General features: G+C 46.9%; 2 protein-coding genes and 1 long non-coding RNA gene across 9 annotated transcripts in view; 2 read left to right on the plus strand and 1 right to left on the minus strand.

Annotated features, from left to right (window-relative positions):
* The window catches only part of LOC311631350, a 741,950-nt gene that overhangs the window by 38,198 nt on the left and 679,836 nt on the right, over positions 1-23,916 (plus strand). Inside the window, exon 1 of one of the 7 annotated variants that reach the window (XR_014796553.1) lies at positions 5,556-5,580. The exons of 3 other annotated variants lie outside the window; for them this stretch is intronic. This is a non-coding gene — a long non-coding RNA (uncharacterized lncRNA). Of the gene's footprint in view, positions 1-5,555; positions 5,581-15,222; positions 15,243-18,893; positions 18,924-23,916 lie in introns of those variants that run through there. 3 more of the 7 variants (XR_014796554.1, XR_014796555.1, XR_014796556.1) reach the window with 3 other exon arrangements.
* On the plus strand, positions 102-2,872 carry DOK1 (docking protein 1). Its single transcript, XM_084901376.1, has 5 exons — positions 102-285; positions 539-841; positions 992-1,085; positions 1,265-1,449; positions 1,655-2,872. Exons 1-5 carry the CDS (start codon positions 214-216, stop codon positions 2,465-2,467), a joined length of 1,467 nt encoding a protein of 488 aa, XP_084757502.1. The 5' UTR covers positions 102-213; the 3' UTR covers positions 2,468-2,872.
* The window catches only part of M1AP (meiosis 1 associated protein), a 59,755-nt gene continuing 39,402 nt past the window's right edge, over positions 3,564-23,916 (minus strand). Inside the window, exons 8-10 of the mRNA XM_084901381.1 lie at positions 6,612-6,818; positions 5,166-5,306; positions 3,564-3,991 (exon numbers count right to left, since the gene is read on the minus strand). Of these exons, the coding sequence (XP_084757507.1) occupies positions 3,812-3,991; positions 5,166-5,306; positions 6,612-6,818 (528 nt within the window). The 3' untranslated portion in view covers positions 3,564-3,811. The remainder of the gene's footprint in view (positions 3,992-5,165; positions 5,307-6,611; positions 6,819-23,916) is intronic.

Here is a 23,916-nt window from a genome sequence, read left to right on the forward strand (position 1 = left end):
CGCCCCGGGGCTGCGGGGCGGGGAGGGGCCCGGGGGGAGGGCGCCGTCCAGCGTATCTGGGGACCCTCTTCCGTTCTGGCTCCCCGTTCGCGGTCCTCGGGGTCCGGGTCCGGGGTGGGAACGCCTCCGGGGGGCCCGGCCCCGCCCCCGCCCCGCCCCCGCCCCGCCCCCCGTCTGCAAGGCCAGGAAGCAAAGAAGGAACCGCCGGGGGCCATGGACGGGGCCATGGACGGGGCCGTGATGGAAGGGCCGCTCTTTCTGCAGAGTCAGCGTTTCGGTACCAAGGTAGACCGGGGCAGGGGTCCCGAACCCCACCAGGGCCAGGGGTGGGGGGAGGGGGAGGGGTGGGAGCGCGGCGCGGGGAGCCGAGAGCCCGATGAGGTCTCCACCAAGTACCCCGCGCCCCGCGGAGGTGCGCCTGCCAGCCCCGGGGGCGCGCGCGCTCGGGGCCCCGTCGGAAGCCTCAGACTTGAAAGCGGCCCGGCGGGTCCTTCCTGCCCGGTCGGCCTCGCCAGCGCCCCTCGCTCTCCCCCCGCAGCGGTGGAGGAAGACCTGGGCCGTGCTCTACCCGGCCAGCCCGCACGGCGTGGCGCGCCTCGAGTTCTTCGACCACAAGGGGTCGAGCTCCGGAGGAGGGGGCCGGGGGAGCTCGCGCCGCCTGGACTGCAAGGTGATCCGCCTGGCCGAGTGCGTGAGCGTGGTGCCCGTGGCCGTGGAGAGCCCCCCGGAGCCCGGGGCCGCCGCCTTCCGCCTGGACACCGCGCAGCGCTCGCACCTGCTGGCGGCCGACGCGCCGGCCAGCGCCGCCTGGGTGCAGACGCTGTGCCTCAACGCCTTTCCGGTGAGGGGCCCTGGGGCGAGCCCAGCTGGGCCCTGGAGGCGATGCGGGCTGGGGGGTAGGACCTGGGCAGAGGAACTGCGCTGGCTCAGACCCTCGGAACCGCGTGGAGGGAATGACAGTGTTCTGATGCTCTCTTTCTCTTTACCCCAGAAAGGCAGCTGGGGTCCCGCGCCTGCCGAGAACCCACCCAACCTTTCTGCGCTGGAGATGCTGGAGAACTCGCTGTACAGCCCCACCTGGGAAGGTAGCCGCCTGGAAAGCTGTGCGGGGAGGAGGGGGAAGGAAGGGTGCCCCTGGGAAGGGACCGACTGGGGTTTCCATGGGGAAGTAGGAAGTCACTGAGAGCTGGCTTACAAGTGAGTGCTGGGGCCACCTGTTCCGCCCTCCCAGCCAGGTGCCAGTGTAACTGTGAATTCCTTCCAGGATCCCAGTTCTGGGTCACCGTGCAGAGGACGGAAGCTGCAGAGCGCTGCGGCCTGCATGGCTCCTATGTGCTGAGGGTGGAGGCTGAGAAGCTGACTCTCTTGACTGTGGGAACTCAGAGTCAGATACTCGAGCCTCTCCTTTCCTGGCCCTACACGCTGCTGCGTCGCTATGGCCGAGACAAGGTAGGGGTAGGGGTGCGGGCTGTCTGGAGCTGGGGCTGAGGCTCAGCTGGGTGGGCTGGTAGGAAGGTGGAAATCCTTCTGAACAACCCTTCTTTGCCTAGCCTAGGAGCCCACCTCCCTCGCCAGCTGGTCTTTCCGTTGTAGACCCCCTGTGCCTCACCTCTCCTGTGGGCTCCTGGGAATGTGTTTCCCTTCTCTCTTCCAGGTCATGTTCTCCTTTGAGGCTGGTCGGCGCTGCCCCTCTGGGCCCGGAAACTTCACCTTCCAGACGGCGGAGGGAAATGACATTTTCCAGGCGGTCGAGACTGCTATCCAACGGCAAAAGGCCCAGGGCATGGCTGGTCAGGGGCAGGATGTCCTTAGAGCTGATTCCCGGGAAGAAGCGGCGGAGGGGAAGCTGGCTTCCCTCCCTGGTGCCCAGGAGCCGCCGGACAGCCCCCCGGCTCTGTATGCCGAACCCTTAGACTCTCTGCGCGTTCCTCCGGGCTCTTCCCAGGACTCCCTGTACTCGGACCCTTTGGACAGCACCCCTGCTCAGGCGGGGGAGAAGGCACAGTCAAAGAAAACCCTCTATTGGGACTTGTATGAGCATGTGCAGCAGCAGTTGACGAAGGCCAAGCTGACGGACCCCAAGGAGGACCCCATCTATGATGAACCGGAGGGCCTGGGGCCAGCTGCTACTGTCCGGGGCCTTTACGACCTGCCGCAGGAGCCCAAGGACGCATGGTGGTGCCAGGCCCGCACGAAGGAGGAGGGCTACGAGCTCCCCTACAACCCCGCCACCGATGACTACGCCGTGCCGCCCCCTCGGAGCACAAAGCCCGTCCCAGCGCCCAAGCCCCAGCGCCTGGCCTTCCCTGAACCTGGTACCACTGGTGCCAGTGGCAGCAAAGGCCGCAGCTCAGACACTGCCCTGTACAGCCAGGTCCAGAAGAACCGGGCCTCAGGGAACTGGGACTGTGGGCTCTCTAGCATAGGGGCCGACAGGCCTGGGGTCAAGTCAGAGGGCTCCACATGAGAAGCAGGATGAGGCTGGGTGGGGTTGCTGATGGGAGGAGAATGGAGAGGTGGCATTGGGGGAGGGATCTAAGAAACCTGTCCGCACCAGTGGGACCCAGAGGACTGGAGGAGCCTGTGTGAGACAAGGGGAGCCAAGGGAAGAATGATGAATCCCCAGAAGTCCTGTAAGTGAGACTGATGGCAGGGGCTCAGGGATGGTACCTGGGGAGGCCAGCATCTCGAAGTCATCCCCCCGAAAGAATGAACAGTTGGTTAGAGTGGGTACCATTGGAGGGGCCTGCATGGAGGCTGTAGGAAGATGCTGGACTGCCTGAATCCTTTCCCCTGTATTCTCTTCCCCCCGCCCCAGAGATTTATTTAAAAAAAGCTTTATTCTCATTAAAGTCAGAGGGTTTAAGAGGTCTATGTGTGTGAATAGTCACAGAGGGGACACCGAAGCAGGGGGTGCTGGGTGGGTGTGGAGGGGGCCAGGAGGAGAACCAGGGATGTGTTGGGTGGTCCATCCAGCCCATATGGGCTTGACCCCATCTCTGTGACCCTGGCTGAGTTTGATAACATCTGCAACCTGCAACCCTTAGTTACTCCTGCTGCTCCTTTGCAAACTGGGAAAACTTTCTACTTCATGGGGTTGTTTATAGGGAAGGAGGTACTTAGTGCAATTTGAAGTACAAAGAAGGTGAACATTTTATAGTCACTGTGGATGGAGAGGGCAGATGGGAAGTGGACCGGTGTGAGGAGAGAATAGGAAAGGAATAGGTCTTTTCCCTACCTTCCCCACCACCCATCCCATCCATACACACTTCGCATGTAGGCACCGAGTACTATCCGTTTTTCTGTTCGGAGCCTAAAGGGCACCACAGGGGGGCAGGTGTAGCGGAAGGGGCACGGCCCCCGAAGCCATGCTTGGGCTTCCAGCCTACTTGTTTTCCACGAGCTTTGAAAACCCCATTCTTGTCTTAGGCCACTTCCCGAAGGTGATCTGATATCCACCTGCTTACACAGAGCGAGGAGGAGAAACTCAGGGGCCTGAAATGCTCCCAACAATGGTGTTGGTTTACGGGGTGTTTAATCTTCATCTGTGTTAACAGAAACAAATGACCCAAAAGAAAATGACAAAACAAAACAAAAAAATGAATGCCTACTTGGAGAAGTTCGAGGCTTGGGTGTGGCCCCCCCAGGCTGAGGGGTGGGGTGGGGCGGCCCTGAGAACAGAGGGAAGGCGTGTCTGAGTCCCCTGGAGCTCAGAGGCTCAGGTGGATGGAAGGAAGTCTGACCTCAGAACTCCGGCATGTGAGCCCTAGCTTGGATGTGGCTGAGCGGGGCAGCCAGCGTCTGGTGCTGGTTACTTAAGCCCCGAGGGATTCTCCTCCTCCTCCCCCTCCGTTTCCTCCTCAGAAAGCTGCAGGAAGGCTTCTGCGGAGGCTTTGCAGGCCGCTGGTATCTTGGGGGCTCTGCCTGGGGCTGACGTCATCGGTAGAGGGGCCACTGTGGCTCGAACTCGGTTTGTCTGCAACTGCCCAGGCTGGAAAGAAAGTGAGCAGAGCCATCTCTGAAGACCCGAGTTCCTGATCTCCTCTTCTATTCCCTCTGGGTCTGCTGCCCTCACTCTGCTGCCCTCCCTCGTCCCACCCGAATGACAGCCTCAAGGCTCAGGGCAGTGGAGCCCCCTGGACTCCAGCCTCCACAGTGCACAGGGCCTGGCTGGGACCCTCCTCTGCTAGCTCGCCCACCACCTAACTCACATGTGTCAAACACAAGGCCCGCGGGCCAAATCCAGCCCGCCAGGCCTTGCAATGTGGCCCGCACCGCGCTGTCATCACTGCACTCCGCTGTCAGTTTATGACATTGTCAGTTTATGACTGCTCAGTAAACCATTCGGCCCGCGATTTAGGCTGGATTTTAGATTTTGGCCCCTTCTCTGATTGAGTTCGACACCCCTAACCTAACTTATGGTGAGCTCTGTGCCTCCTAGTCTGTAACGTCAGCTAAGGGAAAGCAGTTTGCGAGCGTGTCAAACTCGCGGCTGGCGGGTTTGTGCTAAAGGTTCTATTCCTGCAGAACTAGGAAAAGTTAGGGGCAAAAGTAAGCTCAACTATAAAATACGATTTCATAGAGAACTCTCCACATCCAATTACTTTTCTCTCTTTAACCTTTGTCGCTAGAGCCCTCTCTACAAGCTACTAAGCTTGGTCAGCCTCCCTTTGTTTTTCTGTGAAATGACACTTACCTTGCGGGGATGTGGTGAGGAGTAAATGAGAAAATTATATGTGAAAGCACTTGTCCGACAACCTGGCAAATAAATGACTGGTGCTCAGTGAATGCTAATTCCCCTTCCCTGGGGCATTTCTTTTCCTACCTTCCCTTCAGCCTCTCCTTTCAACGAGGACCTATCTATGGCTGTAGCTCCAGTGCAGCCCATGTTAGTGGAACAAGGACTAACCAGGAAATTAAGATCCCGGAACATTATCATGTCACTGCGTCAGCAGAAGAGCTCCCTCATGGGGAGGGGTTGTAATTTCCTCTGCCTCAAGCAAAGGGATGTTCTCTTTCTTCCCTATCGGCCAGGTCCAGAGAAGAACCGGAGAAGAGGGCTGCTCCCTGGGATGGGGTGGGGTGGGGATTAGTACCAGGAGATGGGGCGTCTCTTGGATTCTGGGCATAAAGGGGGAGGAGGGGAGCACGGAGGGGAGCTGTACCTTTCTCAGGGCCCGGCTCTCCCAGCTCGGGTGGAGTCGACCCTGGGGCTTGGCAAAGGTGCTGCTCAGATAGGAATACAGGCGACTCCAAACCTGCAGGGGGTTGTAGGTGGGCTCTAGCTCCAGGCCGTCCAGGAAACGCTGAGGAAGAGAGGAGAAAGAACTTAGAATCACAGAATACAAGATGGCAGGCAGAGCTGAAACCGGTTTGGCTCAGTGGATAGAGCCTTGGCCTGTGGACAGAAAGGTCCCAGGTTTGATTCCGGTCAAGGGCATGTGCCTTGGTTGCGGGCATGTTCCCAGTGGGGGGTGTGCAAGAGGCAGCTGATCGGTGATTCTCTCTCATCGATGTTTTTAGCTCTCTATCCCTCTCTGTAAAAAATCAATAAAATATATTAAAAAAAAAAAAAAAGATGTCAGGCAGAGCCTTTTGGGTGTAAGAGGCTGGAGGAGGTGTGAACACTCAGGTGTCTCTGAAGACTGTGAAATAGATGAGTGTCCCACAGGGCGTTCTGGCCCCCAGCTCTGATTGTGAGGCACGTGTGTGTCAGGCACAGGTACAAGAAGTCTGAGAACCTGACTCGTTAGGGACACTGAACACTCTGGCCCCGAGAGGCATGTGTGTCATGGGGTTCCGGAGTGACATGAGGGTTATAAGGAATCCAGTGTGCAAGGCTATGAGGGAGGGTGTGCCCCAGCCTGGGGGTGCTTGCAGTCTGCAGGGCAAGTACACAGAGTTCTGGCCTGCCTGGGAGGCGAGGTGAGCAGAACTCAAGGACACGCGAGCACAGCATTCCTGAGCAGTCAGGTTTTCCGGCCACAACATCCTGTGCCAGGAACCATTGGCCCCGAAGTGAGACGCTGAGTGAGCCACCGCCGCTGTGCCCACCTCTCTCTGCATCCCTGCGGCCGGCAAGCCGAGAGCACAATCCCAGGCTCTGTCCTCGGCACATTGGCCAGGGATCCAGCCGCGAGGCGGTTCCAGTTCTCCCCACCCGGATCCGCCCTCCTGTCCTCCGACTGGGGAGGCTGGCGGGGAAAATCCAGAATCCAGATCCAAGGTGGAGAATGAGGAGGAAATGGCCTTCAGAGCTGTTCCCCCCCTTTACACTGCCGTCTGATTTTGAAGCTCTTCCTACTCTGGACGCCTACATTGTCTGCCTTTTTTCTTTCCCTCAACAGACAGAAATAGATGCGCACACACACAGGCACACACACACGCACACTTACAACGCAGAGAGACCGTGGGAACACACCACACCGCTTTCTTCCTCCTGCCCGGCCTCAGTTCCTTGCTTCTCTGACTCTCACCACACCCTTGGGGCCACTTCTTCCTCAGCTCCCCGTCCTTCAGCTCACTGGCTCGTTCCTCTCCCTCATCCCTTTCTGGAACCCCCTTCTCTTCTCTCCCCGCTCTCTGTCCCATGAGACCTGGGCTCCACTTGCCTCCACAATCCTCAGGCTGTCCTCCGGCGGGTCCTCCAGCAGTGGGGGGAAGGGGCTGGGCAGCACCAGTTCCCGCGTGGCCACTGCCTTCACCAGCAGAGTGGGCGAGCGTGACGGCATGATCACATAGAAGGTGGTGGCAGCCTCTCTCGGGCCGTGGCCTTGGCTCGGGGGCTCCCCTTTGGCCAACAGCAGCCATTCTCTTTTCTGAAACAAGGGCATACGCACACTCTGGTTCATCTTCAGTCTTTGGAACAGGTTTGAAGATCAATCCCAACCGAGGTTTCCCCGAGGGAGGGAATTCCCGCCTGAATCACCCGTGCCCTTAGATACGGTTCTCCTCTTCCTCCCCTGAGGGGATGTACACAAAAGTGTTGACATGTCCGGCTGGTGTGGCTCAGTGGTTGAGCATAGGCCCATGAGCCAGGAAGTCATGGTTTGATTCCCAGTCAGGGTACATGCACCAGTTGCAGTTGTGAGCTCATTCCTCAGTGGGGGTCATGCAGGAGGCAGCTGATTCAATGCTTCTATCTCTCTACCCCTCTCTTTTACTCTCTCTAAAATCAATAAAATATATATTTAAAAAAAAAATGTTGGCAATACAGAGACAAGTTAAGAAATTCCTTAGAATAGATGTTTACCCTAGAGGGGCCTAATGTCTTACTCAATGGTAAATGTAGAGTTTTAAGAATTATAATTCTCTATTATATATATAATATATATATTCTAGAGGCCCAGTGCAAGAAATTTGTGCACGGGGGTGTGTGTCCCTCAGCCCAGCCTGTACCTTCTCCAATCTGGGACCCCTCGAGGGATGTCCAGTAGGATCAGGCCTAAACGGGCAGTGGGACATCCCTCTCACAATCCTGGTCTGCTAGCTCCCAACTGCTCGCCTGTCTGCCTGTCTTCCTGATTGCCCCTGACTGCTTCTGCCTGCCAGGCTAATTGATGCCTAACTGCTCCCTGCCAGACTGTAGGAGCTGGCCCTTGCCAGACTGTTTGCCCCTAACTACCCTCCCTTGCAGGCCTGGTCACCCCTAATTGCCTTCCCCTGCAGGCCTGGTCCCCCCACAACTGCTTTCCCCTACAGACCTGGGTTCCCCCCAACTGCCCTTCCCTGCAGGCCTGGTTGCCCCCAAGTTTCCTCCTCTGCCAGCCTGGTCATACCTAACTGCCCTCCCCTGCAGGCTTGATTGCCTCCAACTGCCCTCCCTTACAGCCTTGGTCCCTCCCAACTGCCCTTCCCTGCTGGCCATCTTGTGGTGGTCATTTTGTATCCACATGGGGGCAGGATCTTTGACCACATGGGGGCAGCCATCTTGTGTGTTGGAGTGACAATCAATTTGCATATTACTATTTTATTAGATAAGATATATATATATATATATATATATATATATATATATATATATATATATATAATTTCAGAGAGGAAGAGAAAGGGAGAGAGAGATAGAAACTTCAATAATGAGAGAGAATCATTGATTGGCTGCCTTCTGCATGCTCCCAACTGGGGATTGAGCCTGCAACTTGGGCATGTGCTCTTGACTGGAATCGAACTGGGACCCTTCAGTCCACAGATCGACACTCTATCCACTGAGCCTTCTTAGAGCTTATACTTTAGTAAGGGAAAGGATTGCAAACTGATGTTTGTCCAGACTTAGGTGGCCAACTGTTTCAGTTTGCCTGTTTTTAGCACTGAAAGTTCTGTATCCCAGAAAACCCCTGACTCCTGAGAAAACTGGGGTGGTTGGTCACCCTTCCAAGACTCCATGGAGAATGGAATGGGGTTAACTATAGTCATGAGACATTTCTTGCACCTCAGTGCTATGGAAAAAAGTCACCCCTGTTACATGTGGTGATTACTAGGAATCTTCGAATGTTGGGCACACAAAAAAAATTATGACTCAGGGATTTTAGTCAACTGATTTTGAGACTAGCTAGGTAAGATTTTGTTAGAGAATTGGTATGCAGAAACAAATGAAGTCTCTCCAAAGGAACCCCTGATGTGAGGATTATTATAGGGCTGGGAAGAGTGATTTGAAAGGGTTTTACAAAATGCTCTAAAATGTTTGGGCTGATTTAAAGAGAGGTTGGCAGAAGGTTCTGGAAGGAAGAGGGACAAATCCATCCTTATTAGAGTTTGATAAAGATTTTAATTTATCTGTAATTTCCAGGAGTATTCTGAGAAAGTGAGAAGTAAGGTAGCTGAACTTAAAGACCCTATTTCAGACTCCAAATTTCTAACCTCTTTGGAGACTTGAAATCCAAACTTGAACTTGTTACCTAAGTCATGGGTTGACCTTTTAGTATAGGCCATTGTAGCTGTGTTGGAAATGGTTCACTGCCATCGCAGGCATCTGAGACTGAGAAAAGGCAGGGGCGTGGGGATGTCTTCGGGGTGTCCCAGACCAGCCTTTGAGAACTTCAAATCGAACAATGTTTAATGACTAGATGACTGTGGAGTACTTAGGATACACTTTTGCTAATTCTAAAATAAGGAACATGAGTTAGATGCTGAATTTACCAGAAAGAAGTTGAAAAGTGATCTATTTATGTTGTGGTTAGAGATTTTGCTATACAAGGGGCCAAGGAACTTAGATTTTTAGAAAGTGGGACTGATTCAGTTTAGAAGAGGTGTGGACAGGGGCAGAGCTGAATGGTGTGCCACACTCCAACCTCAGTCTGACTAAAATCATCCTCCTCCACCCTTGCCCTGACTTCTTTACTAAGGTTATGAAGGAAGGCGTGGCAGCCAATTTTTGGTGGACTGAACACTGCTTTCCTCCCTCTTTCCTTTCCCCTTCTCTCTACCCATTTTTCAGCCTTTCAGTGATTGGTCTAGGGGTGATTTGTGACCTAGATTTAAATAATGAGACATAAAAGTTGCTGAGTAATATTCTAGAAAAGCTTTGTAATATTATGGCAAGCTTTTTGTCTCTGTACCTACCTCTTCTCCCCCCCCAGGACAGCATTTAGTCTTAAATAGCAATAGCCATCTTGTGACCAGGAGACAATTGGTATAAGGACGAAGTACACCTGCTATGGTTGCTGCAGTGGAAAAATGGAAAGAGACTGGGTCTTTGAAAGTATCATTAATCAATTGGACTAACTCGTAATTGTCTGCCCCCATACTTCTTGTTAATGAGAAAAATAAACTCTTAATTACTCAAGTTAGACTTAGATTGGTTTTCTGTTAGTTGCATCCAAATTGATCCTTTACAGATACCAAAAGGGAAAGAAGAGAATATGGTTATTCACTTCTGATATCTGGGAAAACAGGAATAGAAGGGACAATTTTAGGCCTTGCCAAAGGGCCAGTGGGAATCTTATATAATAAAGAGGTAATATGCAAATTGACCCTCAAATCCTCGTGTCATCACAAGATGGCCATCCCCACATCATCACAAGATGGCTGCCCCCAGGTTGTCATAAGATGGCCACTCCCACATTGTCACAAGATGGCCACCACAAGATGGTCACCCCACGTCCTCACAAGATGGCTGGTAGGGGAGGCCAGCTGGGGAGCAGTTAGGCATCAGTCAGGCCTGCAGGGGAGTGGTTAGGGTATGATCAGGCTGGCAGGCAGAAGTGGTTAGGGGCAATCAGGCAGGCAGACAGGTGAGTGGTAAGGAGCCAGCAGTCCCAGATTGTGAGAGGGATGTCCGACTGCCAGTTTAGACCTGATCTCACCATAGGGATCAGGCCTAAACTGGGAGTTGGACATCCCTTGAGGAGTCCCAGATTGGAGAGGATTCAGGCTGGGCTGAGGGACATCCCCCTCCAGTGCATGAATTTCATGCATCAGGCCTATAGTTTATTATAGCAGGTAAAAGCTCTAATTCACCTAATCAGAGCTCCCTTGGTCTGCCAATAGTATGATGGTCTGGGACCAAATTCAGGGATTAAAGAAGCACTGACTGACCAATTCCTGAGTAGGAGTGTTTCTGAAGCAGCCATTGAGAGTATGGAAGAGCAAGAGCACTCATTTTGCTTTGCTCGAGGGCAGAGACACATTTCCTTGTCCTCATGCATCCCGGAAGGGAAATCAGAGCTAGTTATGGAAAAGCTGTGCATACCTGGGATTTTTTGGAGTCTGGAAGGGCATCAGGAAGAAATTAGGTTAATTTAAGATTATTTGCTTATTTTCTCACACCAGAAGGAGGGGAAGAAAACGAAGCTGCAATATCCACGACTCTGCTACTCCCATACTGGCTTCCGAAAAGGAGACCAGGGGAGATAGTAAAAGACATTGCAACCCCTAAACAGCAAGTTATACATTCTTTTCAAGTGAGCATGGAACATTTCCAGGCTAGACCATATGATAGGCCAAAAGTCAAGGTACAATAAATTTAAAAATATTAAAATCATCAAAAGTCTCTTCTTTAACCACAGTTAGAGATGGGAAGAATAGAAATCAATAACAAAAACTTTTCTTGGGGAAATTCATGAATATGTGAAAATTAAATAACATATTCCTAAATAATCAATGGTTCACAGAAAAAATCACCAGGGAAATTAGAAAATACCAGAACTTATGAAATACAGTTAGGGGAGTGCTTACAGAAAAATTTATAGCTGAAAACTCCTAAAAAAAATTGATCTCAAATCAATAATCTAACCTTTGACCCTAAGAAATGAGAAAAAGGAGACAAAACTAAAGCAAGCAGAAGAAAGAAACAATAACAACAACAACAAAATACTAGAGCAGAAAGAAACAAAATGAAAGAATAGAAAAATAATAGCAAAATTCAATGGAAATAATATAATAGCTTGTTCTTTGAAAAATTGACAAATATTTAGCTAGATTAGTCAAGGAGAAAAGAGAAAATACCCATTACCAAAATAAAAAATAAAAGAAGGGCATCATAACTGACCTTACAGAAATTGGAAAGATTATAAGAAAATATTATAAATAACTGTATGCCCAAAAAATTATAGATAACTTCTTAGAAAGACACAAACTACTCAAGAAGAAATACAAAATCTGAATAAACCTGTGTCATGGGTCTCCAAGACCACTCCCAGTTTCCGTAATTCACTAAGAGAACTCACAGGATAAGTATTTAGTCATACTCATGGCTATGACTTATTACAGCAAAAAGATACAAAGCAAAATCAGCAAAGGAAAAGGCTCATGGGATGAAGTTCAGAGGAAGCCAGGTACAAGCTTCCAAGAGTTCTCTATTTTTGAAGTGACACAGAATGTACTTTTCCCCTCCAGCACTGTACTGTGACAACATGTGTAAAATATTGTCCACCAGGAGAAGTTGTTAGAGATTTAGTGTTCACATTTTTTGTTTTGTTAATTCTCACTTAAGGATATTTTTTCCATTGCTTTTCAGAGAGAGTGGAAGGGAGGGAGAAGGAGAAAGAGAGAAACATTGATGTGAGAGAGACATATAGACTGGTTGCCTACCGCATGTGCCCCACCTGGAGACGGGAATCGAACCCGTAACCTGGGTATATGCCCTTGACTGGGGATTGAACCTGTGACTCTTTGATGTATGGGCTAATACTCTAACCACTTAGCAACATTGGCCATGACAGTGTGTGTCCAACATTTTTATTGGGGATTGGTCACATAAACACCATGTATCTAGCACATATGAAAATTCTAGACTCCTAGAAAAAAAGCAGATGTTTAGCATAAACCATATAGTTTTTGCACAGTTTAGGCACAGGGTGCCACTCTTATTATTTAGGGAATGGTGGGAACACTCCCCAAGTCCAAGTTCCCAGATGCCATCCAAGAGTCAATCTTGCAAGTAGGACTGTCTAACGACAGGAGTCTTAGGCCTGCTATACTAACTTTTTTGGTACAACCTCACACAAGTAAAGATAAAGAATTAGTAATTAGTAAAAGCCAAGGCCTAGATAGCTTCACTGGGAATTGTACCAAACCTTTAAGAAAATAATATTAATTCTTCCAAAAAAATAGATGAAGGAATACTTCCCAAATCATTCTATGAGACTAATATTACTCTGATACTAAAACCAGACAAAGACATCAAAAGAAAAGAAAATTCAGACCAATATCCCTTATGAATATAGATGCAAAAATCCTCAACAACATCCCAGCCAACCAAATGCAGAAACATATAAAAGGATTATACACCACAACGGAATGGGATTTATCCTAGGGATGCAAAGTTGGTTTAACATTAAAAAAAATCAAACATTTATTATTACACAATGTAATACACCATGTTAATAAGACAAAGGATAAAACCTACATAATCATCTCAATAGATGAAGAAAAAGCATTTGATAAAATCCCAAACCCTTTCACCATAAAAACATCCAACAAACTAGGATTAGAATGGAACTGCCTCAAGTTGTAAAGGCAAAGGTCTCTACAAAAACCCACAGCTAATACTATCAGAGGTGGTGATGAAAGACTGGATGCTTTGCCCTTAAGATCAGGAACAAGACAAAGATGTCTGCTCTTGCCACTTCTATTCAGCAATGTACTGGATGTGTATTGAAGAACAAAGGGCTATTTCCCACATTTTCTGGACTGTTAACCGCTGGGGATTCTGAGGGAGGAGAGACATTCATAGAGATATTGAGTGTGTCAATATCCTGGCACTTGGGGAGTAATATTTTATAAATTTTATTTAGGAAAATACAGCAATGTGACATTTCTCAAATCAGAGAGCTAAGATAAAAATTCACACCACTTATCAGCGCTGTGAAGCTCCAGATAGATGTGGCAACAGGGTCATGGTTGGGGAAGGGACAAAAATGAATAAGGGGGGGCTGGCTGTAGATGGGATGGGGGAGTACAGGAAAGGCTTCATAGTGAAGGTATATGAGCCAAATCTGAAAAAAATAAGTAGATATTTGCCAGGTGGACAGAGGCAAAGGGAAGGAGCAGCATAAAAAAAGATGATGGTGCAAATAGTTTAGCATATTTGAGGGAACCCACTGACCCCATGTTAGCCTGCTCTCCTGGCACATGTGTTTCCATGCACATGCTATAGTTTAAATTCATTCTGATGTTGTTTTTTTTTTTCCTTCCAAAAAATGGCTCTGACCTGCCATCACCCCACTCTCAGCTTAGTTTCTTGCTCTTGACTCTTTGCCTAATATAACCAAGGACTTTCCACTTCCCCACCCATTTACAGCCCAACCAGGTCACTGCCTGTGTACTCAGACTCCTGCTGGACACATCCTGGCTCGAATTCTGTCACTTCTGTGGCCAATTAGGGCAGACATGGCCAGTGAAACTCTGGAATGCCTCTCCAGAGACGCCGACATTTTAAATAGGAAACTGAAAGACCTAGGTGGTATTTTCATTTCTCTTTCTAGTTCACACAGACATGACTTTGTAAGAGAAATGAGGATGTGGAAAATGAGTCACTAACTACATAACTGGGACTACCTAGTAGGATTTGGTAGCTGAAATTATGTTTTCCTGGTGATGGGTCTATTCATCTCATAAATACTTGGGAAAAATTATTAGGGAATATATATATTTCCTACCACATTCCACAAAGCATTTATGCCAGTTTAGAGAAGTAAAATAAACAAATAAGGGGGTTGGGCAAAGGAAAAATAAGGGTAGGGCAATAACAGAGCCAAGATTAGATAAGCTCGCAGAAATGCAAGCCACCCACTTTTACTAGAAGGGAGCCTAACAGCTTTTCCTGCCGTAAATAAAGCCTGGGAGAAGCTCTTCTGTGGATTCCTATTGAGTAGTGAGTGTGTTTCAGAGGACTGACTTTCCACATGCTTATAGAGTGGTTAAGTGTTTGGGTCCTGGAGTCAACCTTTCTGCTCTACCATTTACTAATGGTATGATCTTGGGAAAATACTTAGCCTCTCTGGGCCTCAGTTTCTCATCTGTGAAACAGGGATACTAATTGCCACTTTATATTTTGGTCATGGAGATAATATAAATTAATATTTGTGAAAAGTTTAGAACTATTTCAGGTGGGTTTGAGCCCCAGCCAGGAAGCATATGGGAGGCAACCAATTGATGTTTCTTTCTCTCTTCCTCTCCCTCAAAAATCAATAAAAAACACACATATTCTCAGATTAAAAAAATACATTTAATAATTATTAACTAATGTTTTTAAAATGTTTAGTTTAAAAATAATTTAATAATTCTTAGCTATAGATCTATAAGTTTTAAAGAATGAAGTAAAAACATATATCAATAGCTCCTGCCCTGGCTAGTTTTTCAGTGGTTAGAGCATTGGCCTGCAGACTGGAGGGTGCTGGGTTTGATTCCTAGTCCAGGGCACATATCTAGGTTGCAAGTTCCCCAGTCCTGGTAGCGGTGAGTGTGGGAGGCAACCAATCGATGCGTCTCTTTCATGTCAATGTTTCTCTCTCTCTCTCCCCATCTCCTCCCTCCCTTCCACTCTCTCTAGAAATCAATGGAAAAAATATCCTGAGCCCAGCTGGCATGCCTCAGTCGTTGAGCATATACCTATGAACCAGGAGATCCTGCTTGGATTCTCAGTCAGGACATATGCCTGGGTTGTGGGCTCAATCCCCAGGATCCCAGTGTGGGGCATGCAGGAGGCAGCTGATCAATGATTCTCTCTCATCATTGATGTTTCTATCTCTCTCTCCCTCTCCTTTCATCTATAAAACCAGTAAAAAAATAAAAAAATATATGTATATACACTGAGAGGCCATATTATTATGATCTCTGAACACATAATAATCTGGCCACTCAGTGTATAACCTATATAATAAAAGGCTAATATGCAAATTGTCCCCTGGACCAGGAGTTCAACCAGCAGGCAGGCTGGCCAACTAGCCACAAATACACAAATTCACCCACCGGGCTATATATCTATATCTATATCTATCTATCTATCTATCTATCTATCTATCTATCTATCTATCTATCTATATGTTTTAGAGGCCTAGTGCATGAAATTTGTGATGGGTGAGAGGGGGGTGTCCCTCAGCCCAGCCTGCACCCTCTACAATCTGGGACACCCTCTCACAATTCAGGACTGCTGGCTCCCAACTGTTCGCCTGCCTGCCTTCCTGATTGCCCCTAACCTCTTCTGCCTGCCAGGCTGATCACCCCCTAACCACTCCCCTGCCAGCCTGATTGATGTCTAACTGCTACCCTGCCAGCCTATTTGCCCCCAACTTCCCTCCTCTTCTGGCCTGGTCACCCCTAACTGCCTTCCCCTGCAGGGCTGCAGGCCTGGTCCCTCCCAACTGCCCTCTCCTGCTGGCCATCTTGTGGTGACTATCTTGTGTCCACATGGGGGCAGGATCTTTGACCACATGGGGCAGCCATCTTGCGTGTTGGAATGATGGTCAATCTGCATATTACTCTTATTAGATAGGATATACTGAGTGGCCAGATTATTATGCATTCAAAGATCATTAAATCTGGCCATTCAGTGTGTGTGTGTGTGTGTGTGTGTGTGTGTGTGTGTGTGTGTGTGTGATAAATAAATAATATCCTCAGGTGAGGATTAAAAAACAAAACACAACAAAAAAATTTACACAGCACCCAGCTGGCCTGGCTCAGTGGTTGAGCATCGATCTATGAACTAGGAGATCATGGTTCAATTATTTGAACTGCTTTCACCAGGGCATATGCCCAGGTTGTGAGCTTGATCCCCAGTGTGAAGCATGTAGGAGGTATCCAATCAATGATTCTCTATCATCATTTATGTTTCTATCTCTCTCTCCCCCACTCCCTTCCTTTCTGAAATCAATACAAATGTATTTTTTGTTTTAAAAAACTCACATAACTTTGCTGTGGTCTGGGGTGAAATTTATGGGAATGGTGGATGGCACATATCTTTCAGAAAGGGCTGGGAGATGGATGTATCAAGAGCCTTGCCTATCTGATTGAAGGGATATTCTGAGGGAAAGGAAGTAAATACTAAAATAAAACAAAATAATCTAGGAGGACAGAAAGAAACAACTCAACTCAATTGTCAAGTAAAAAATAAATGAGGGAATGGAATAACACTAAGGCTGAAGTTGACTAAGGTTTTAGAGCAGGGGTCTTCAAACTACGGCCCTCGGGCCACATGCGGCCCGCAGAGGAGTCTGATCCGGCCTGCCAGGTTTTTTGGGCAGTGAACGCAGCCGAGGTGTTACAGTAGGAATTAGTAGTTCATATAGTCCGGCCCTCCAGCTCTCTGAGGGACCGTGATCTGGCCCCCACTTTAAAAAGTTTGAGGACCCCTGTTTTAGAGTATGTATAAAATGTAATTTGAAAAGCTACACAACTTTTATTTACAGTTGAGGCCTGGTGGATGGCAGTAATAATATAATTAGATTGTGCCAATGTGGACTTTGTTCAGAAGAATTGCTCTGGAAGGAGGAACAGACACCATTGAATGAACTGAATTGTGCTTATAATTGTAGGGAAACCAAGGGAGCTGAAAATGAGGACACAATAGAGTGCAACAGTTTTAGAGTAAGCCAGAAAATGTATTATGGGGTGTCTAGCCAGATAAGGGGTGAAGAGAGGGAACAAATGAGGATTTAAAAAGCATCTACTTCTGCATTCGAGTGGGTTGAAATGACCAGAGGCAGACTGGTTTTCCTGCCAGAACAATTAGAAAAGCTGAATAATACACAAAAACTTGGTTTGGAAGCAGTGGGGAGGTGCTGTGACAATGAAAATGAGAGGCGGCTAAGTCTCTGGAGAGGAAAGAATCCAGAGAGATGAGGGAATTATTGGAACTGCTTTCACCATGAGGGCATATGTTGGTTCTGAGTTGGAGAGAATCAGTGTCGGGGCTGAGAATGTAGGTTTTGCACCTGCTGAAGCACCTGCAGGGGAACAGAGAAACCAGCAGATCTTTTGGTAGAGACTAAACAGGGGTAGGGTAGCTGCTAAAGCCGGCTTTTCACTCAGCACATGTGCCAAATCCTGGGGCTGCACCTGAGGAGAAAGCCTCTAGATGTAGCACATTGCAGCAGCCAAGGGGAAGGGACACACTCACTATATACCAGGTTTTCAGTGGAAAATCCTGTAGGGCCCAGGGGCAAACATGGAGTCGTAGCAGGACTGAAGCCCAGCCTTGACTCAGCAGAACTGAGGAGAATGAGATGATCTGCCACCATGCTATCTGCTCAGTGCAGGGCAGGATGGCCCTCTCTAGAGGAAGCCAACACCAGCTGGAGTCTCTACAGTTTTTTTACACACGATGAGCATGTTTCAATTGTTATATTAATAGGTGCACCTAAATGCAAGACCACATGGCTGAAAACCACAAGAAAAAAGGGACAATAGAAAAAAAGCCACAGGTGATCCAGGTATTGGGGTTAGTGGATAAGAACCTTAAAATAACTATGATTAATTAGTGTGTTCAAGACTAGAGGTGAAAATATGAAGAATTTCTACAGAGAATTAGAATAAAAAAAGGAACAAATGGAAATCATAGGGCTATTAACCAACCATGATGTGCAAATTGTGTGCTAGATATATGCTAGGTGCTTTACACACCCACCATTACTTATCTTAAAAACTATTCGAGGTATATTTTTATTGTCTCTCTTTCACATTTGACAGGGACAAGAGTTAATAATGTGTATCTGTCATGCACCTTCCCCCCTTTTTTCCTTCTCTACCACCTCATTTCTACTCAAAAAAAGGAGAAGTATTGTGGGTTCTATTCCTGGATATTTTAAATAGGTAGAGAGAGACCAGATCTGAGAGGGAGGGGACGATGACAGAGAGGCTGTCAATCTACAGAATGTATGAGAGAGAGAGAGAGAGAGAGAGAGAGAGAGAGAGAGAGAGAGAGGAAGAAGAAGAAGAAGAAGAAGAAGAAGAAGAAGAAGAAGAAGAAGAAGAAGAAGAAGAAGAAGGAGACACAGCAACAGGGATTTGGGATGTAGATAGTGTTTTCATGTTTGTTTATTTATTGTGTGTGTGAAAGGGTCTTGGAAAAAAAATAAACAGGTTAGATATAATAGGGGGGCAGAGAAAGAAAATTTGAGAAATGTCATTGTAGGTTATGAACTATTTTTTTTGGGGGGGTGTTCTTTGAAAGCACAAATAAATTAATTAAAAAATACCTTTTGACCTCTGGAGAGTGCTTCTTTATCTACCATTCATGCAGAGACTAAACCACATAGGGCCTCTAGGTTTGTTAGGGTTATAAATAGATGAATACACTGATGCTTAGAGAGGTTAAGTATGTTGCCTAAGTTCACACAGTGGGGAAATGCTGAAGCTGTTATTAGGGCCCTCTGACTCCAAAGTCCATGCTTTTCATGGACAACACAAATTATATTTTACCTCAACAGATCAGAAACTGCCTTGCCTTGACAAAAAAATTAAATAAATAAAAAAAAAAAATAGAGGTAACAATTTCTATCCTGAACCTAAATTTGACTAAGGTTGAGAAATTAGTTAGTAAAAGAGAGAAGTGGTAGAAATGTCAGGGAAATGCAATCATGTTATCCTGGAGTCCGGGTAGTCAAATTTATCTCCATATCTTGCAGGATCATATATTTGAAATGGATTGAAATACACTTTTCTCTAAAAATAGATAGAGCACACAAAGGTCTCATGATAAATATAGGGATCAAGAAAGGCTTCAGTGCAATAGGACCAGTTGAGCTGAGTCTTTCAGGATGAGATAGGATTTGAATATATGGAGACAGAAGGGACAACATGAGCAAAGTTGAAAGGTGGGGCAATTTAAAGCCTGTACATTAATTTGGTTGCTGTGTATAGTACACGAAGGGAATAATGGGAGACAAGACTGGATTGTGGATACTTGGTTAAGGAATATGGACTTTAAAATATAATGAATACTCACAAAATATTTTTAAGTTGAAAAGGCAGGATTAGTGCTGTGTTTCAAGAAGATTCATCTGGTGGCAGCATGTAAAATGGATTGGGAAGGGAAAATGTGCAAGGCATTTAGACAAGTTAAGATATTTTTTCCCCAATATTAAAGGAAGGAGGTAAATAGGGACTGAACTAGGAGAGTGACAAATAGAAAGGAGAGGAGAAGATAGATGCAATACCGATAGATACTATGGGACAGAATAGACAAGGCTAAAGTCACTTAGTACTGGCACCGTGGGAAAACATGTGCTAGTCAAGAGAATGCTTCAAGAAGATTCATCTGGTTCAATGAGCTGGGAAACTTAGAAGAGGGAGAGATTGGAGGTAAGGAAGCTAGTTAGGAGTTTACTTGGTTCGAACAAGCCGTGGGAAAAGGAAGAACAATTACAATTCATGTTATGAGAAGGAAACTGATATGACTTAGTGACAAAGCGGGTGTGAAGGGTGAGAAGGCTGGAAGTGACTGAAATTTCAAGCCTGAGTGAGTAGCTATTAAAAGAAAGACAGAAGTTAGAATGAGAAGTTAGCTGGAGGGGAAACATCACAGTGAGAAAGAGAAGGCAAGAATGTTTGTTACATGGAGAGCTGACAACATCAGATTTTAAAAGAACATATGAAAAAGAATGCAAAACTAAGGATTGAGTTAAAGAACTGCTAAAAACTTGTACAAATAGAACCAGGAAGATTACTAGTCTTGTCACATAGTAGGCTCTCAAAAAAAATTTTGTTGAGTGAATGAGCTGAGGCTTGTGGAAAATTCTTCTCTCTATAACACATTGCCCTTCAGGCTTTTTGTTGCTTGGAGAAGATGTCATATGAAAAGCAAGAAGGAAGAGCCATTCAAATGCTACTTTGCTTCTCTCTTTTCCAGAAAAAGAGTGATCTTTAACCTGGGTGAGGTGGAGCAAACATAGAGTAGAGGGAACAACAGTAGTGTAAGATGGGAGAGGAGCTGGACAAGTGCCCAGTCCCTTTAATTCATGTCCAGTGACGCACAGAAGCATGGGGATGTTCAGTGAAGGGAGAATTAGCCTCAGTGCTGTAGTCAATTTATCTGGCTACATCCTGAGTAGGAATAGGAATTTAGCAAGAAGTAAAAAGCATTGGCTTTGCAACCCACAGAACTAGATTCAAATTCTGAGGTAGCCACTTCGGTAGCTGGTGAACTCTGGTAAGTCACTTGATCTCTTCAGATGTCCGTCTTCCCCATTTGTGAAAACAAGATCAACAATCCTTATTCTCACAGAGTTGCCGTGAAGATTAAATGAAGTAAAGCATGCAGAACCTGGGTTAAGTGACAGGCACTTGATAAGATGAACATGCTGGTACACCTATCTTTGCTCCTTTTCTGATTGCTCTCTTGGGCCCAGCAATGACATTGAAGTGTGGAAGGGTACCACTCTCCAGAACATGTACACTCCCTCTAGCTGTGTATTAAAAAATGTATTTTGTTTTGAGCCTCTAACAGCCAAACAAGAGTAAAATTAGATTGGTTAGAAAATGGAAAGCCAAGCTGGGAGTTCTAGTCACAGAACTCCCCCAAAACAGGGCCCGGATATTGTTGGGTGCAGCATTATAATTTTACTTGAGCTTTTCTATGAATCTGTTACCAAGGGTTAAGATGCTGAATTGTAGTAGGGAGGAGACAAGACAAATCTGGTGGCTAGAGGGGATTCCCAGATCAACACCACCTGGTTCATCCCATCTAGCAGGCTTCCTGTTTGAGAGCCACCACCAAGAACTCCATATAAAAAAAGAAAGAAAAACATTCATGATACAAAAGGAAGAACTAAGAAGTGAAAAATGAACTAAAAGGATTCACAGCAAACTCATGGTTGGTAATTGCCAGGGATTAGGCAGAGGTGGGAAAGTACCTCTGACATTGGGGATCAAAGGTACTTCAAATATTGGGGAAAATTTTATTACATACATAGAAATACATATAAAGGCTAAAAGCAGATATGTCAACATGCTAACAACTCTCAATTCTTGGAGCTTAGAAAATTTTGTACTTTATGCTTATTTGCATTTTTAATTTATTTAAGATAACAAAATGAAAATAGGAGAGATTAGGGGATGAAAATAGGGGATGGTACATTGGAAAAGGATTTCTGGAAAAGGTGAGGTTTGAGGCAAACTATAAAAAATGAAATGCAATTTGGGCCCAGCCAGTGTGGATCAGTGGTTGAACACTAACCTATGAACCAGGAGCTCACACTTCGGGGCACATTCCCAGTCAGGGTACATGCTGGGTTGTGGGCTGGATCAGGAGGCTGCAGCAGCTCATTAGTGATTCTCTCTCATCATTGATGTTTCTATCTCTCTCTCTCCCTTCCTTTCTGAAATCAATCATACATATATATATATATATATATATATATATATATATATATATATACATACATACATACACACATACACACACGCACAAACACAATTACACACACACACACACACACACACACACACACACACACACACTTTGGATGGCCTCAGGGGATAGCTGCCAGGGTCAAAGAGAGGAGCTTTCTGTTTGGAAATAGTCCCTGTTTTCAGAAGTCAGTTAGGGATATAAAAATTACCCAGATTCCAACTCACAGTAACACAGAATTGAAAGTTATATCACTTATTACTAATAAAAGAGAAAGCAAAACAAAATTACTTCAGAATAAATAATTCAGAGTTTTTCATATGACTTAGCCTCAAAAATAAAAAAAAGAGCCAGTGTCTATTTAAAATACTGTCAGGCACTGTAAGACTGTACGGAAGCCACTTGAGAGAAATTCCTCCCGAGTGATGCAGCAGCTCCGAGGTCCTGAGGAATTGGGTGGAGTAAGCTGTAAACCGAGCTGTTGAGCTCTAACAGTCAGAATATATCTGTTGTCTCTGCTCTGCAAAGACAGGAGATGAGTGTTCTTCAGATCGGAAACAGGAACTCAGTGGGTGGACCTAAAAGGGAGTGTGGGCTTTGAGACAGGAAAAAAAGAAGTCTGCTTCTGATAGTGAAAGAGACGCATGGCTGCCCTGTTCCGATCATGCGCGTCCTGCTGGGTCAAACCTCTAGTCTGTAACCACTGGCAGTAACGCATGTCCTTGGGTTATCTTGGCGGCTGTTTTATTTTGCTTCGTAAGTGCTGTTACTGCTTCATGTATGTGGCAGTTTTGCCATTTCAGGAAATGCCATACACTCACGTGCTCAAATCAGAAACCATGCAGTTATTTGATCTTTTCATTTTCCGTGCTCCCCACATCCACTTCTTCACCAAGTTCTGACTCTTTCTTTAAAATATTTCTTTAATTAGTTTGCCTTTCTTATATTGACTTCCAATATTGGAGTCAAAACCACTGTCATCTCTTTCTCAGGCGACTGCAGTGCCTTCCTGCCGTGTTTTCTTGTTTCCATTCTTGCCTCTGCCAGTTCCAAATTTAGGCCCAAGGAATCTTTTAAAAACGTAGATGATTCATTCCTCAGGCTTTCTTTCTGTGCTTCAAGTCCCATATCCTTAATCTGGCCTACAAAGCTTTGCCTGGTTTGACCCTGAGTCACATGTCCTCCCCACCTGTGGCTCTCTCCCCCTTTCTGTTTCAGTCACAATGGTCTTTTTATTCTAGACTAGAGGCCTGGTGCATGAAATTCGTGCATGGAGGAAGGGTGCCCCTCAGCCCAGCCTGCTCCCTCTCCAATTTGGGACATCCCTCTCACAATCCAGAACTGCTGGCTCCCAACTGCTCACCTGCCTGCCTTCCTGATTGCTCCTAACCACTTCTGCCTGCCAACCTGATCACCTCCTAACCACTCTGCTGCCAGCCTGATGGATGCCTAATTGCTCCCCTGCTAGCCTGTTTGCTCCTAACTGCCCTCCCCTTCAGGCCTGGTCACCACTAACTGCCCTTCACTGCAGGCCTGGTCACCCCTAACTGCCCTCCCCTGCAAGCCTTGTCCCCCCAACTGCTCTCCCCTGCAGGCTCAGTCAGCCCCAACTTCCCTTCTCTGCCAGTCTGGTCATTCCTAACTCCCCTCACCTGCAGGCTTGACTGCCCCCAATTGCCCTCTCTTGTAGGCCTGGTCCCTCCCAACTGCCCTCCCCTGCTGGCCATCTTGTGGTTGCCATCTTGTGTCCACATGGGGGCAGGATCTTTGACCACATGGGGGCAGCCATCTTGTGTGTTGGAGTGATGGTCAATCTGCATATTACTCTTTTATTAAATAGGATTATTTCTCAGCTCTTTCTAGGTTTGGTTTCTTTGCAGCACCTGCATGCTTTTCCTTCCACCCCTCACCTGGCTCATTACCATTTATCTGGCAGATCTCAGTTTAAGTGTCACTTTCACAGATAGCAGCTACTTCTTCTCCTTCATAAACTTTTCATAATTAAGAATATATACTGAGTGGCCAGATTATTATGATCTCTGAATGCATAATAACCTGGCCACTCAGTATATCTATATTAGAGGCCCCGTGCATGAATTCGTGCATGGGTGGGGTCTGGTCAGCCTGGT

Source organism: Pipistrellus hanaki (assembly GCF_964339955.1).
Source record: "Pipistrellus hanaki genome assembly, chromosome: 12".
NCBI classification, from domain to species: domain Eukaryota; kingdom Metazoa; phylum Chordata; class Mammalia; order Chiroptera; family Vespertilionidae; genus Pipistrellus; species Pipistrellus hanaki.

Bases quoted from the DNA above. Each gene is read 5' to 3' on its own strand.
- DOK1 (XM_084901376.1), top strand. From the start codon at position 214: ATGGACGGGGCCATGGACGGGGCCGTGATGGAAGGGCCGCTCTTTCTG. The intron at 286-538 runs GTAGACCGGGGC...CTCCCCCCGCAG, and splicing joins GTCAGCGTTTCGGTACCAAG to CGGTGGAGGAAGACCTGGGC. The intron at 842-991 runs GTGAGGGGCCCT...TCTTTACCCCAG, and splicing joins TGTGCCTCAACGCCTTTCCG to AAAGGCAGCTGGGGTCCCGC.